Source organism: Dermacentor variabilis, chromosome 4 (assembly GCF_050947875.1).
Source record: "Dermacentor variabilis isolate Ectoservices chromosome 4, ASM5094787v1, whole genome shotgun sequence".
NCBI classification, from domain to species: domain Eukaryota; kingdom Metazoa; phylum Arthropoda; class Arachnida; order Ixodida; family Ixodidae; genus Dermacentor; species Dermacentor variabilis.
In genome coordinates this window covers 86,578,773-86,592,061 of record NC_134571.1, presented here as the reverse complement: position 1 = coordinate 86,592,061, position 13,289 = coordinate 86,578,773, and the positions used below count along the sequence as shown (strand labels likewise).

The 13,289-nt window shown below is 41.7% G+C and overlaps 1 protein-coding gene across 11 annotated transcripts in view; it reads right to left on the bottom strand.

Annotated features, from left to right (window-relative positions):
• The window catches only part of LOC142579476 (E3 ubiquitin-protein ligase TRIM33-like), a 152,665-nt gene that overhangs the window by 6,365 nt on the left and 133,011 nt on the right, over positions 1–13,289 (bottom strand). For 10 of the 11 annotated variants that reach the window (XM_075689693.1, XM_075689694.1, XM_075689695.1 and 7 more), the window contains one exon: positions 5,429–5,485. The exons of the other annotated variant lie outside the window; for it this stretch is intronic. In XM_075689693.1, the coding sequence (XP_075545808.1) occupies positions 5,429–5,485 (57 nt within the window). The remainder of the gene's footprint in view (positions 1–5,428; positions 5,486–13,289) is intronic. 11 annotated transcript variants of the gene reach the window in all.

Below are 13,289 nucleotides of genomic sequence, written 5' to 3'. Positions count from 1 at the left end.
TCGGAAATCTTACTCCTGTGAAATCCAATTAATATCGTTTACACATGCACCACACCATATTCCTGACCAATCATCACTAGCTGATTCTATATTCTTAGATTTTTCAAAAGCATTCGACAAGGTGTGTCACAAACAATTGCTTCACAAACTAAAACAACTTAACATTGACTGTAACCTTTTGAAATGGACTGAGTGCTTTCTTCTCAACTGCTCGCAATTTGTTTATGCTAACGGCATTAACTCCGGTTTTACAGAGGTCTGTTCAGGTGTTCCACAGGGTTCCGTCCTTGGACCCCTATTGTTTCTAATTTACGTTAATGATCTTCCCTCGCTTATCAACTCCCATATCTATCTGTTCGCTGATGATTGTGTCACATTTAGAGAAATTGCCAATACTAACGACATTGAATTACTTCAGTCGGACTTTACCACTATAGGGAACTGGTGCAATGAATGGTTAATGGAGCTCAATATTAACAAATGCAAAGTCATGCGTGTTTCTAGGAAAACACCTACAATACCGTCGTACTACATTAACAACATGTCGTTGGAATCAGTTTCTTCATATAAATATCTTGGTGTTTACATCACTTCTACCCTCAGCTGGTCTCTTCATACTGAGAACATAATTACAAACGCTAATCGCCATGCTCGGCTACCTACGTCGCAATTTTTTCAACAGACCTACTAATTTAAAACTTTTGTTATATAAAACTTTTTATATATATATATATATAAAATACAACCCAAACTTGAATACGCGACTCTGGTATGGGACCCTACTCATGAAAACCTAATCACTGATCTCAAGATGGTTCAAAATAACTCTGTACATTTTATTCTTGCTAACTACAACTGCACAGCAAGTATAACTAACATGAAATCTAATCTTTTCCTCCTATCACTGGCATCTCGAAGAAAAATGTTTCGTAAAGTTGTACAACCATCACACTCTACGAGATCATCTCATCCCCCATCCAACTTATGTATCCCGTCGCATGGATCATCAGTACAATGTCGGCATTTTGTCATGCAAGAGCAAAAATTTCCCACAATCATTCCTGCCGCGAACCTCACATGATTGGAACCATCTTCCCGCTGAAGTTGTAGGCCTTACTAATTATGAACAGTTCCATGAAGCCTTAGCTAATATTGTATATATAGGTGCCACTTAAACATTCATGCAATTAACTGTATTTCGCTTCACTCTTTTGTATTTACCACTCCCCCTCCTCTGTAATGCCCTTGGCCCTGAGGGGTATATTAAATGAAATGAAAAAAATTACTTTATCGCAAAATGCCGAGCATCTAGAGCTTGCTTACTACCGTAGTATTGATGGCAAATATTTTATCATTTTTCATTTGCGTCTAGTTTTGGGCAAAACTGATTTAAAAACAATAAAGATAGTCACCGAGTTATGTTTTTAAAGCCCGATTTTTCAGACCATTGCTTATGTGTAATAAACCGCACAGCAGTGACACCAACTTATGGAACCAATCTACAAATGGCAATCAAAAATTTTGGTTGTCGCCACATATTTATCTCACAAGTTTCGTAAACACTTTTGCTTGTCTAAGCACAAGTCATTCTTGCTGTGAACATGGAAAAGAGTGCCCATTCACAGCACCCCTACAAAACAGTCTGCAAAATTGAATAAACTGTAAGTAATCAAACAAGTTTTATTTTCAACAAAATCTAACATTTCACAGGTTTTACTAGTTATTTTTTATTTTCTTTCCCTCCTCATCTTATGGCTGATATCTGCGAACACCACATGCACTAGCATGGTGTGAATGACACCATTTCACTATGACTACCACGTAATTCTTAAATTTCGACTTCCTGCTAAAATGAACCCTGCATGCAATGTTAACTGTGACTTTGTGATGTTGCAGAATTTCTGTGAGCCAGCAGCTGATAGAGTGCTGAACGCAATGGTGAGTAGCTGTGCACTCACGATTTCTACAGGTATGACACTTTTTTCGTCAACTCACATTTAGACTTTAAAATTGAAACATTTTTCATCTAGTGCTCCCTATTTGTATTTTGCAGATGCAATCCTCATAGCCATGAGACACGTATGCTGTAGCTTGTGTGACAAAGAAAATTCATGTCCACACTGGCCTGAAAAAAAAAAATCACAAGAACAACCATCTAGGTGCGGGAAGTTGATGGGCTGGATGCCCAACAGAATATATTCATAAAGGCCTATGACAGTGTTTGCAGCTTTTTCATTTCATGGGAGTATGCACATTATGCTTTTTCTGATAAGCAGAGTTCATCCACGGATGCCACTTCACTGCAACCCAACAATGGCAAATGAGATTACCCCAAAAATTAAAAGAAGACTTCACGTGCCCATGCGTGTCTTAGCTGGCTCAGCTGCCTGCACAAAGCAAGCTCAGCATGTTGGTGCACGTGCCTGTTCAATTTGGGTATGTCACGAGGTGCATGAATGCTGCTCTGGCACAATGCTAATTTGTGAATGGCAATGTCATGAGCACACTTCTTTGGTAACACATTATTTGCAGTGGTCTTCACTAATGGTTGGAATAGTGAACTAAAGATCACTAAATGGCTGCTTGATTAGCAGCATTAGAGCGAGGCATATGTTGTAAATGTAAAATTGAAGCCAGCCAATACACAAAGAATGCCCATTTACAAGAAATCTCAAATAGGTATTCAAAATGTGCAGCAAAATGTATGGTTGTACCAGATTTTAGTATACAGCTGCTGTACACAGCAAAAGAAGGAGCCTTATGTGAAAATATCTGGTGGAACACCAATGCATTTGTCTGCACATTTAGGGGCCATAGTTTTCACGACAGTGCTTGCCAAAGAGGCTCACCTAATTTAGAAAGAGAAAGGGAGGTGGGAAGGCCTCTAGCACATGGGTATTCTTTGTATTTTGGCTGGCTTCACATTTGCAATTACTACATGCCCTCTAAAGCTGACAAATTGGAATGCTATGAAATTTTAGTCAATTATTTCATCTATCAGTAATTCCGAGATAAATCTTCATGCCCACCACTGTGAATGATGAGTTACCAAATATATATATATATATATATATATATATATATATATATATATATATATATCTTAATCTCCTCAAAGCTGTGTCTATTAGCTCCCTATGGACTTTCTTCAGACATTTTTTACGCACTGCTTTGATCATATACTTCATGAACACACAACAATAGACACTGTCTATATCGCTTACTGCAGATGCATCCAGGCAAGTCAAGAGCCCATCGCAGCTATTGTAAAAAGTACTTGATGCATTGAGGAACGCATGTCGCATGCTTGGTGCTGCCACTTTTTCCTGCGCCTTTAATGCAAACATACCATTTTCGCAACCCTTAGCTTTAGTACATGCAACAGCTGAATTGTGCTGTTGACTTGCACACTCCGATTCAATGACACATATGCTGTACTAGTCTTGGGAAATACCTGATTTCACCTCAATATTTACTCTAGGCAAGAAGCAGCAAAAATTAACATCACCATAAACTTGGCAACCAAGAATGGCTTCTGACCTTTGGCCATGTTTATACATGACCATATGGACACCTATGTATATACTGGCTGCATAAGCTACCAGCAAATACCATGCAGCTAAAGCAAAAGGTTAGCAAATTTTTGGCAATACAAGTGACCAGGCAGGCAAGTTAATGCTGTGAATACAGTGGCAGCATTTACAAAGACAAAAATAAAATATATAGTGCTACCTGTGTTTAAGGATATATCTTCATTCTTAATGGCTTACTAGACGAGTATGTTGCCAAGTTCTAGATGCAGGTCACTTTTTGTTTGACAGAATTCCATGAGTAAAATATCAACAGTACCTACTGAAGCCATGTCCTGTTAAACTGGGGCTTGTTTTAACGTCTTGAAGAGCAACAAATCTTGCAACATTTTTGCTTCACACTGCTTGCATACAGTTACATTTGTCCTGCACCAACTGACTCCCATTTCCACAAATCTCCTAATCTCATCACACCACCTAACTTTCGGACATCACTGACTTGTCTCCAAGCCTTGGCATCCATTCTGTCAGTCTAGCAGACCACCATCTGTTCTAGTAATCACATGACCTGCACAATTCCACTTCCTTCTCTTACTAGCCTCAACTAGATTGATGTTAAGAGATGCCTTAACCTAATTCATACCATTGTCTCACTGCCTCCTTAATGCACGTACCATTATGCATTCCATTGCTTGTTGAGAAGTCCCTTAGTTCCCTCTCCAGCTTCTTTGTCATCCCCCAAACTTCTGGCACATAGCGCTACTCATAAAATCATACTGTAACATTTCAGAGACCTAATAATGTAAGTGGCTGCTAAAAATGCACAGGCAAAACATGAAGAACAAAGTAGAAAGCAATGGCAAAAAAATACATAACGGAAAATGAGAAAGTGTGACTTCTGAAAGCGGCTGGTGACATGTCACCTGTATTGAGAAATAGCGACAAACACGACATCGAGTTTAAGCAACATTACTTAAAACAGCTCTCCAGTCTGATCTTTCGCACCAATGAATGTGTACAGTTTGTAGCTAGCAAATAAGAATTGGCTAGCTGCCAAGTCACAAAGTCGGCATAAAATGAAGCTTAACTTAAGGGGCCCCTCACCAGCCCACATAGCAATTTGGTTATATGCTGGAAGTTGTTACGTGCCCTCTGTGGAGCGTTATACTGCAAGTATTTTTCAAATTGGTTCATTAATAGTCTGGAGAGAAATATTTCAGTGCCCCGAACCTATGCTTTCATGAGGCAAGCGTCACTGTCAACACAGACACTTCTTCCGCATGCCTCCGTCTAGTCTCCCCAAGTGAAATTCCTTACCTGCATTCTCCCATACCAGAGCTGGAGAATTATTTGATGCACCCCCCCCCCCCTTTTTCGGAAGGCAAGTTCAAAGCATGTGCAATGAAAACAAAAGACTGCCGATTTCGTAAAAGACAATGCTATAATCCGCTTTCATTCTGAAGGTTTTTCCATGGTCTAAATGAAATTTGCTAAGCTCCCTGGAAGTGCAAGATTGCGGCCAGTGCTTGCAGAATCTGTATGCAAACAAAGCCATGCTATCTTGGTGTAGCCAAGAACACTATGTTCAAACAAAATCAGTATTTTCTGGTTTAACCACAAATTTCAGGCCTTTCTATTTGAATTTAACATATTCATTTCTGGCCTGTCGCCTTTCTTGCAAAAACACACCAAAAGATGCCTCAGCTGATGTTACAAAAGCTTAACAGTAAATTTCTGCCTGTATCCCTTGTTGTGAGTATACTACTTCATCTTGACCATCTCGTTAGTTTATGTAATAAATGTGGGCCTATAGATAAAAAAAGACAGCCTGTGGCAACAATGGTCCACTATTTATCTTTACCACACTGATCAAACCTATACAAATTGATTTTACTTACTGTGAATGCCTTGTAGATATTGCCTTTATTCCATATGTTATAATCATCGATTGCCTTCTGTATTTGTAACGAGATCAGAGAAGTGGCAAGAAAAAAAAAGGGTGCATTTAAAGTACCTCATTCAAATGTCATTTAAGACATTTAAAATCAATTACTACATGATGCACCCATTGCATATGCACATATTTTAAATTATGTGGTTCAGCCAACTTAAAACAATCCCAGTTAAAATTAATGTCGCGAACTGGGCTTGTTGGCACATATCTGAAAAGGCGGCAGGGCAAAAAGACACGGACAAAGACGAAACGACAAGGACAAGCGCTGAACTTCTAACAACATCATTTACAAAATCATTCACAAAAATGCTGGAAGTTCAGCCCCCATTCTTGTCATCTCGTTTCCGTACGTGTCATTTTGTGCTGCCGTTTTTTCCTAGTTTTCCCAGTCACAGTGAATGCTCAGTTAAACCGTATGAAGACACTACGATTGTCAGAATCTGAATCCAGTTAACATGCACAGGTTATACACTTGGCTCCCACCAAGGGTAGGTGGTCTTTTTCTCTCCCTTCCATTTTAATTTTCCTTAGAACATGTGCGTTTCTATTAAAGGGAAGCTGAAACACTTTTCGAAAAAAATGAGCTCTCTGCGGCATTCTACAGTTTTGAGTCCCCTGAACACGAATATCTGGTTCAAAAAGGGCGGAAACAAACGCAAGCGGCTGTTTTTCCAAGAAAACGCGCACCAGCGCCTCAGGGCATCGCGCGAACGCCGCTGTTGCCCGTGATTGGTCGGGGCCGCTATGACGTCGTTGGCGGTAGTCGCCGGTCGGCGCCGCCGCATGTCTCCGTTTCAATGCGTAGCACCATTCCTTTCTCTATGGTAGCACGCGGTTCTGCTGTTCTGGCTTCATAGCTGAGTTGCAAGATGGAACGTTCTCGCTGTCTCCGACAGCTTGTATTGTCCCCGTACATGTTTGAACCCACAGCCGATACGGAAAACGATGGCGGCAACAGAGTCAACGACGTTATTGAGTGTGCCAACAGCGAGAGCGATGTGTGCACTTTCTCGCGCGCTGGAAATCTTAGCTCGTACGTATGTTTCTTTTTTTTTTCATGTAGCTGCACGTTGCAATGACGGGAAAAAAATGCGCTAAAGTGTAACTGGGAACATGCTGCTGGAAGAATGCCGAAGCACTAACTTCTCATTAGATTTTCACGGGTGCAATTCCGCGATGTCAAGCACCTTGACGCTGCTTGTCTAAAGTCCCGTGGTTTTTTCAGCGTTGATACACGATCGCGAACATAAGTGCCGCGTTTCAAAGCGCGCACATGCAGTGCTGTGAGGTACAGTCATGGAAGTTGCTTATCATACACATCCAGAGATGACTAGAGGTATTATATGTGCAATATTCATACTATGGTTCGACGACTTTGCAAGTGTGGCTCGATCAAGAATCGGTATGCGTGCTCCATGCTAGTGTTGACATAAAGATATTAGGCAGTTTTAGCACCGCCGTGTGGTAAACACGATAACTGAACCGTACGTCGAATGTCACTAGGCAAGCCTACACTCCATTTGATACCTCAGGTGCATCGCTGTGGAAGCTACGCTCGAAGTCCGGTCACCAAAATTTATTACTGCGCGCGTTTCCGTCTATGCTTCGCTACGTGCCAGCGGCGTTTGCTCGCGCGAGCATGCACGTGAAGCTGCCGCGACGGGCTGCGATTAAAAAATACCGAAAAGAACATTTTTTTAAAAGAACGTGTTAGCAGCCGTATAAGTACACGGATGGTTTCTATGGGTAAATTCTTTGTTTATTTTCATTCCGAACTGAGCTTATATATGGAAAGCTTTCTGAAAAATCGGGTCAAGAAACACCGAACTTTTTCTAAGTGCGAACGCAGCCACTGCAAGAAGTATCTCAAGCCTCCACAGCGTTGCACTTGATGTATGAAACTGAGTATAGCAACGCTAGCAACAACGCGTTTTCGCATTTGTCGTAAGGCTATCCGGCTACGCTAAAACTGTGTTACCAGACGTTAATGGCTGCAAATGTTCGTATTTCTCCAGTGCATCAATGTGGGCCTAATCACGCTCTCGTTAAACTAGGTGCACCTGCATGTGCTGCGTATTGATGGAAGATGAAGAGAACTGCTTGTGCTGCCAGGAGGTGCAAGAGATTAGGAAAAAACAGAAGCGCACGCAGTGCGTAACAAGTTCAAGACAATTCAGGACTGTGTGCCTCAGCAGGGCAGTACTGGAAGTGGGACTTGCCCAGAAAGGAGTCGAACCGGCTGGACAAGGCAAGAAGTTTACACACAGGTGTCAAAATGATATAGCCAATGGAAAAAGAGTGATGCGGAACAGCGCGGAACAACGCCGGGCTTCAGTCGCGCCGATTTAATTGGAATACCGATTGCCCGCATCGTTGTCAAGCTCCGATGATAGTCACTGTCGCGGAAATGGTCCGAGCACAGCACAGTTGATTTCGTCGGCACGAACTTATCTCTCCTCACCGCACGTACCCACTGCGCTGAAAGCTTCTTTTCCTTCGGGAATTTGTGAAACACCACATCGTCTCGCCCGCCTGTGTTCGCGCAGCCGAATGCTGCACAGAACGAGGGCATGTTGGGCGCCCTTGGCTGTAGGCACTCACGCAGCACAGAAGGAAAGAACAGTTTACGAAAATCGCAAAACAAACGTGAACGGCGGCGGCGGCGGCGGCAGATCTCTCGTAGCGTCGTTCAGTAAAGCGCAGGACGGAAAGAGGCATGCCAGCACATGTCAGCACGCCGGTCCGCAGCTCGGTTGGCTCGGTCTCCGCCCATGACGTCACTCTCGCCGGTTCTCTCCTCTGCCAACGTCCTCACCCGGCGCTCCGGGAAGCGATGGGGGCGTGTCCGCGCGGGTGATTTAGAAAGCGATTTCCGCCCGTTATATTAACAAAACGAAAAAAAAATTTCGGAACCGTAAATTATTAGGTCTGTTCTTCCCAATCCCAGCAATTCATAGAAATTGAAAACCGTTTCAGCTTCCCTTTAAGAAGAAGTTAATTTACACAATGCTTTCTTCATTGTCTACATTCATTGTCTATAGGGTTTAGGTGGCTGTCACAGTGTTTATAAGGTTATACCATCAATGTACTGTGGCCATCACGTAAATAACTAGGACTATTTGCGGGATGAATCTTCAAGAACATTGCTGCTGCATATTGCCCACAAAAAGCAAAATTGCATGGCTGGTAAGTCGGCACTCAACTTGCATTATCATGTTTGGACCTAGCTTCGCTCGTATTGCCAGTGCCTATAAGATGTAGTGCTAGATGTTCTGCTTATTTCGTACCGCAGAAAACGATCACACTGAGAAAGATGACGAGAAGACTTTCGTCAATTAGGCAATGGTGGGGCCCTTATGCTCCAACAAGCCTTCTGGTCCTGCCTACAACAGATTTCGAGGTTGAAAGTGACAGTGATCACTGGTACTTTACTTAAAGACACTTTAATTGGCCTCCATTTTTGTTCTCATATGTTAATAAGGCAACTGCTGCAACATGGACGTGTACCACATATGGATTATGTAATAGGAGATTTTTATTTTAAGTCAAACCTGATTTTGCAAAAATACTTAGTGACGACTGTATTCTGAAAATTAGGGTACATACTGCACTTCATGTACCGTAGTATGTACTGTGCGCGTGTGTCTGTGTGCATGTGTGTGTGTGTGTTATTTTTCTCTTAGTTCATGGCTCTTGCACTTTGACTGCATGCTAATAGCATTACGTAAGACAAATTACCGTTTCTTTTAATCTGTGCTTTCTAAAAACCTGGCAGCTCCTGTTTGTTGCGAAATACATACTGAGTTCAAACTCTTTTCGCATCAAACTGTTATGGTGCTGCTAGTACGGCAACCTCCTGATCACAGAAAATACACACACATGCGCAGAACAATAGCAAGACAGAGCTGCAAGCAATGCATCCAACAGGAGGTGCAACGTGGTGTTTCAGAAAGGAGAAGTACTAAAGTGTATAGATTTGAGACAAACAGGAATACAAGGAAAGGACAGTCTGGGAAGAACAGAAAGCGGAAAGCCAGAGGCGTCAGGTGGAGGAAGCCATGACTAGAGCTGTGTGAACAATATGACTGCAAGACCAAAGTGTAACATGACTGCTGCAAAATAGTATCATGAAACTATATTACTTTGCAAAAAGTTGTTCAAGTTGGCAGAAATCCAAGACACACTGCTTCTAGCCAAGAAACATTTAGATTGTACATGTTCCCTTTTGATAGCATCAGCCCCTCCAAAGAACTGACGCTTCGAATGGGTAACACAAGAAAGCATAACCATAACCAGGCTCTTAAGCTACGTAACCCATGCCTGGTGCACAACACATGTTGTCAAACTATCAGTCTTAGAGGTCTGTGTTCATCAGCTTCAGTTTCATGGAGCACAGGCAAATTAACCAAGTACTGAACACAAACTTCCCATCTGAATAGATAAACGAACTAACGAACGCTTGGAAATTTGTGACCTTGGCATTCACACAGCTCTAGTGTTTAGAAAAGCCATAACCAGGGCTAGTTCATAAATATTACAGGAAAGCAATGTTCTGTTGCAAATATTTGCATTACAAAGGCCCACAAGGTTTAGGAGGATTACGTGCATAGTTAAGAGCAGACCATCATGGTGTCTACTTCCAACTTTTACGCACAAAGCGCAGCTGCACAATCACAAACCAGCAGAATGAATCTCTTGTCCTCACCATTTTTGGCATGCTAGGCATCAAGTACAGTGTTCTAGAAATATACAAGAGTAATAACAAAAGTAAATGCTGCATGGCCTCACTGCACAAATGGAGTTTCAGTCAAGGATTGAGATAGTTCACCTGATAGGGAATTCAACTTATTTGTGGGGTTTTGCCCTTAGAAGGGATTTTACACATGGGATTTTACATGTCAAAACCACAATCTGGTTATGAGACACGCCGTAGCAGGGGACTCTAGATTAATTTTGACCACCTGGGGTTCTTAAATAGGCACCTAAATTTATATACACAAGAGCTTTTGCATTTCACCCTCATCAAACTACAGCCACTGTGACTGGGATCGAAGCTGTGACAAGGCAACTAAGCTACCGAGCATGTTTGACACTCTCATGCAATAGCATGCTTTAAGCATTAAAAAGTTAAGAGTCACAGGTAACAACGCCTAGCGACAGCACTGAACTAAGCAATGTCCTCTTTCTTTTGGCCTCAGCACTTTCCAAATAAAAAGGCTCTTGCTTTTGTTGCTATGTAAATGCCTAGAACACTGTACCATCAAAGAGTGAACCAATTGACAGTCTGCACTTAATTGCACGTGTGTGTCCTTCAAGCCATGGGCACTCTTTCCCATTAAAATTTTTGCAGACAACAGATGTCGCATTCCAGTGCCAAGAGTCGTCTAAATTATGACCAAAGGGCATAAGTAAAAGGCACGCCGTTGACTGGCACTGTGAGAAGCCAGCCTCCGCCTCACCCGCTCTCAACACCAGAGTTAAGGGAAGAAGCACGCTCACCCCAGACTTGACCTTGGGAGAGAGGGAAGAAAAAAAAAGGAGAGGGACACAAGGGGACCCCTTGAACACAAAAACAAAGAAACTGAAAGGTGCATGTGCGTGTGATAAGCAAAGACACACACACACACACACTGTGCTACAACATTGCTAATGTCATGCAAAAATGAGCACAGCATGAAAGACAAGAACACAGAAACAAATACAAACACTTCACTCCCTTCTGTCTTTTAGTCTTTCACGTTGCACTCATTCTTTTTACACCAACTCACCCAAGCTACCACCCTTGTCAAACAAAAAGAAAAGGGCAGGATGCCTAGAGGCATGCGATGCAACAAGTGAACTGTGCTGGCTGGTATTAGATGCTGCAACCTTCAGTTTCGTGCTTTTGTCGTGCTTTTATTTTTGTCATAGGACTGACGTGATAGCAGGGCTGCTTTCTTTAAAGGAATACTGTACAGCCTAAAAAGAACATTTACGGGGGTAAAAAAAAAACACCCTGTATGTCTAGGTGTTCAGTTTAGGTGCACAATATCAATGCAGCCTCCATGACCAGGAGTCGATTCCACAGCCTTGAACTCAACAACAGAATTCCATGGCTACTGTGCCACCGCGGTAGAAAGAAATTGCACAAATATTACGGTACTTTCCAATCCTTTCCATTAAGGCAGGCCGACCACCACAAACCATACGAAGGACTAGATAGGCTTGACATTTGAATTGTACCAACTTTACAGCCAGATGTCTATAATGATTTGCCAAGATGAAGTTCAGGGATCTTTTAAGAATGTCAAGGAATTAAAAGTGTCTTAAATGTCTTGAAAATGGGGTCTTGAAATGTCTTCAAAAACCCTGAGGAAAACCTCAGGGTCTTTTATCTTAAGTTTCTAGTACCACTTCAAACCCTATACAATGTAATTGACAACTTTCTAGCTTACACATCCATTCTGGCGAGCTTCAAGCTACATGAGCTTTCAAGCTACAGTAGCAGTCTGGCATTTGAGTACAAATCCACACAGTGCAATACATTTGTTCTATTAAAAATAAATTGTTTTTCCCACAACGACTGCAAGGTTGTGCACAATGCTTACAAATTGATGCTCTGTGAACAATGAAGAAAAAGAGAGAACTGTTGGGAATGCAGCATCACGTGGCAATTCTATAATCCAAAAGTGTAGACACACATTAACTCAATATTACCCACGTGTCCCCGTTGCACGCTGCAACTTTCAGACAACCTTTTAGAATTACATTAGGTTTCTTATTCTTATCTTCTGTATGACTTCACTATATGGAAAGTAACAATTCATTCACCAACTTGTGTCATCAGATCAGCATCTCTAGAAGTAAAAATTTTAAATTTATTTACAATGACATACCTAATTACTTTCGACTGATAATGATCATAACAATAACTGAAAAATGATGTCTAGTGCACACAATAGTCAATATTCAATTCATGTGCACTACCAGTCGTGCGTTAAATGGATGTAACACTGTCCAGTACTGCTTTAGAGGCACAATAAAGCCTTAATACATGTTATAGAGGACAGTACACTACAAGCAAATAATGTATAAGTTTCAGCCATGAAAGCTGATCTGAAAATTCCTGGTTTTCATTTTACGGCTTTTTACACAATGCCACAATTAGAAATCGGGCAATAAGAACATTAGAGATTATGTTTAGTCTTCTGTCCGCAAAATTTGCTATGCAATGAACTACAATCATAGCACGAGACGAGCGTCTAGGAAAATACTGGTGTCTCACAAATAACAACACAGCGGGTGCAGACACCTTTCTCTCTCTCTCTCTCTCTCTACTGTGCACAACCTTGCATCTTTCACTGCACAATGCAGGGTAAGACGGTTCTAAAGGTAAGCAAAGCAAATCTGTTTACAGCACATCCACAATAAAAAAAAGCCAAGCAGAATGCATGCGCTTTTGCAGAAGGAAGCAGAAAAGCAGGTTAAGCAATGTTAGAAGATAGCAGCCTCATTCAATGGGAAGAAATGCATGTAAGAGTGCTTTAAGGATTCGGCAAGTTCATTTCAGTTGTATACATCTTGAAACGAAAGGCACGGTTGGAAGAGTCATCCACTGGTACTTTGCTTATGAAAGCACAATGAAACGTGAGCTAGCAAAAATTAATGTCCCTCTGCTTTCAAGGAACCCTGCAAGTAAGGACGTACAAATAAGGTGCAACCGTTCCTTGTGCCTTGCTTGTGGTCATTTCGCAGCACAATAAATAAAGAAATTGTTAAATGTGTGGATCGGCACAAGTCGGAACATTTGGAATGCTGAAATAGGA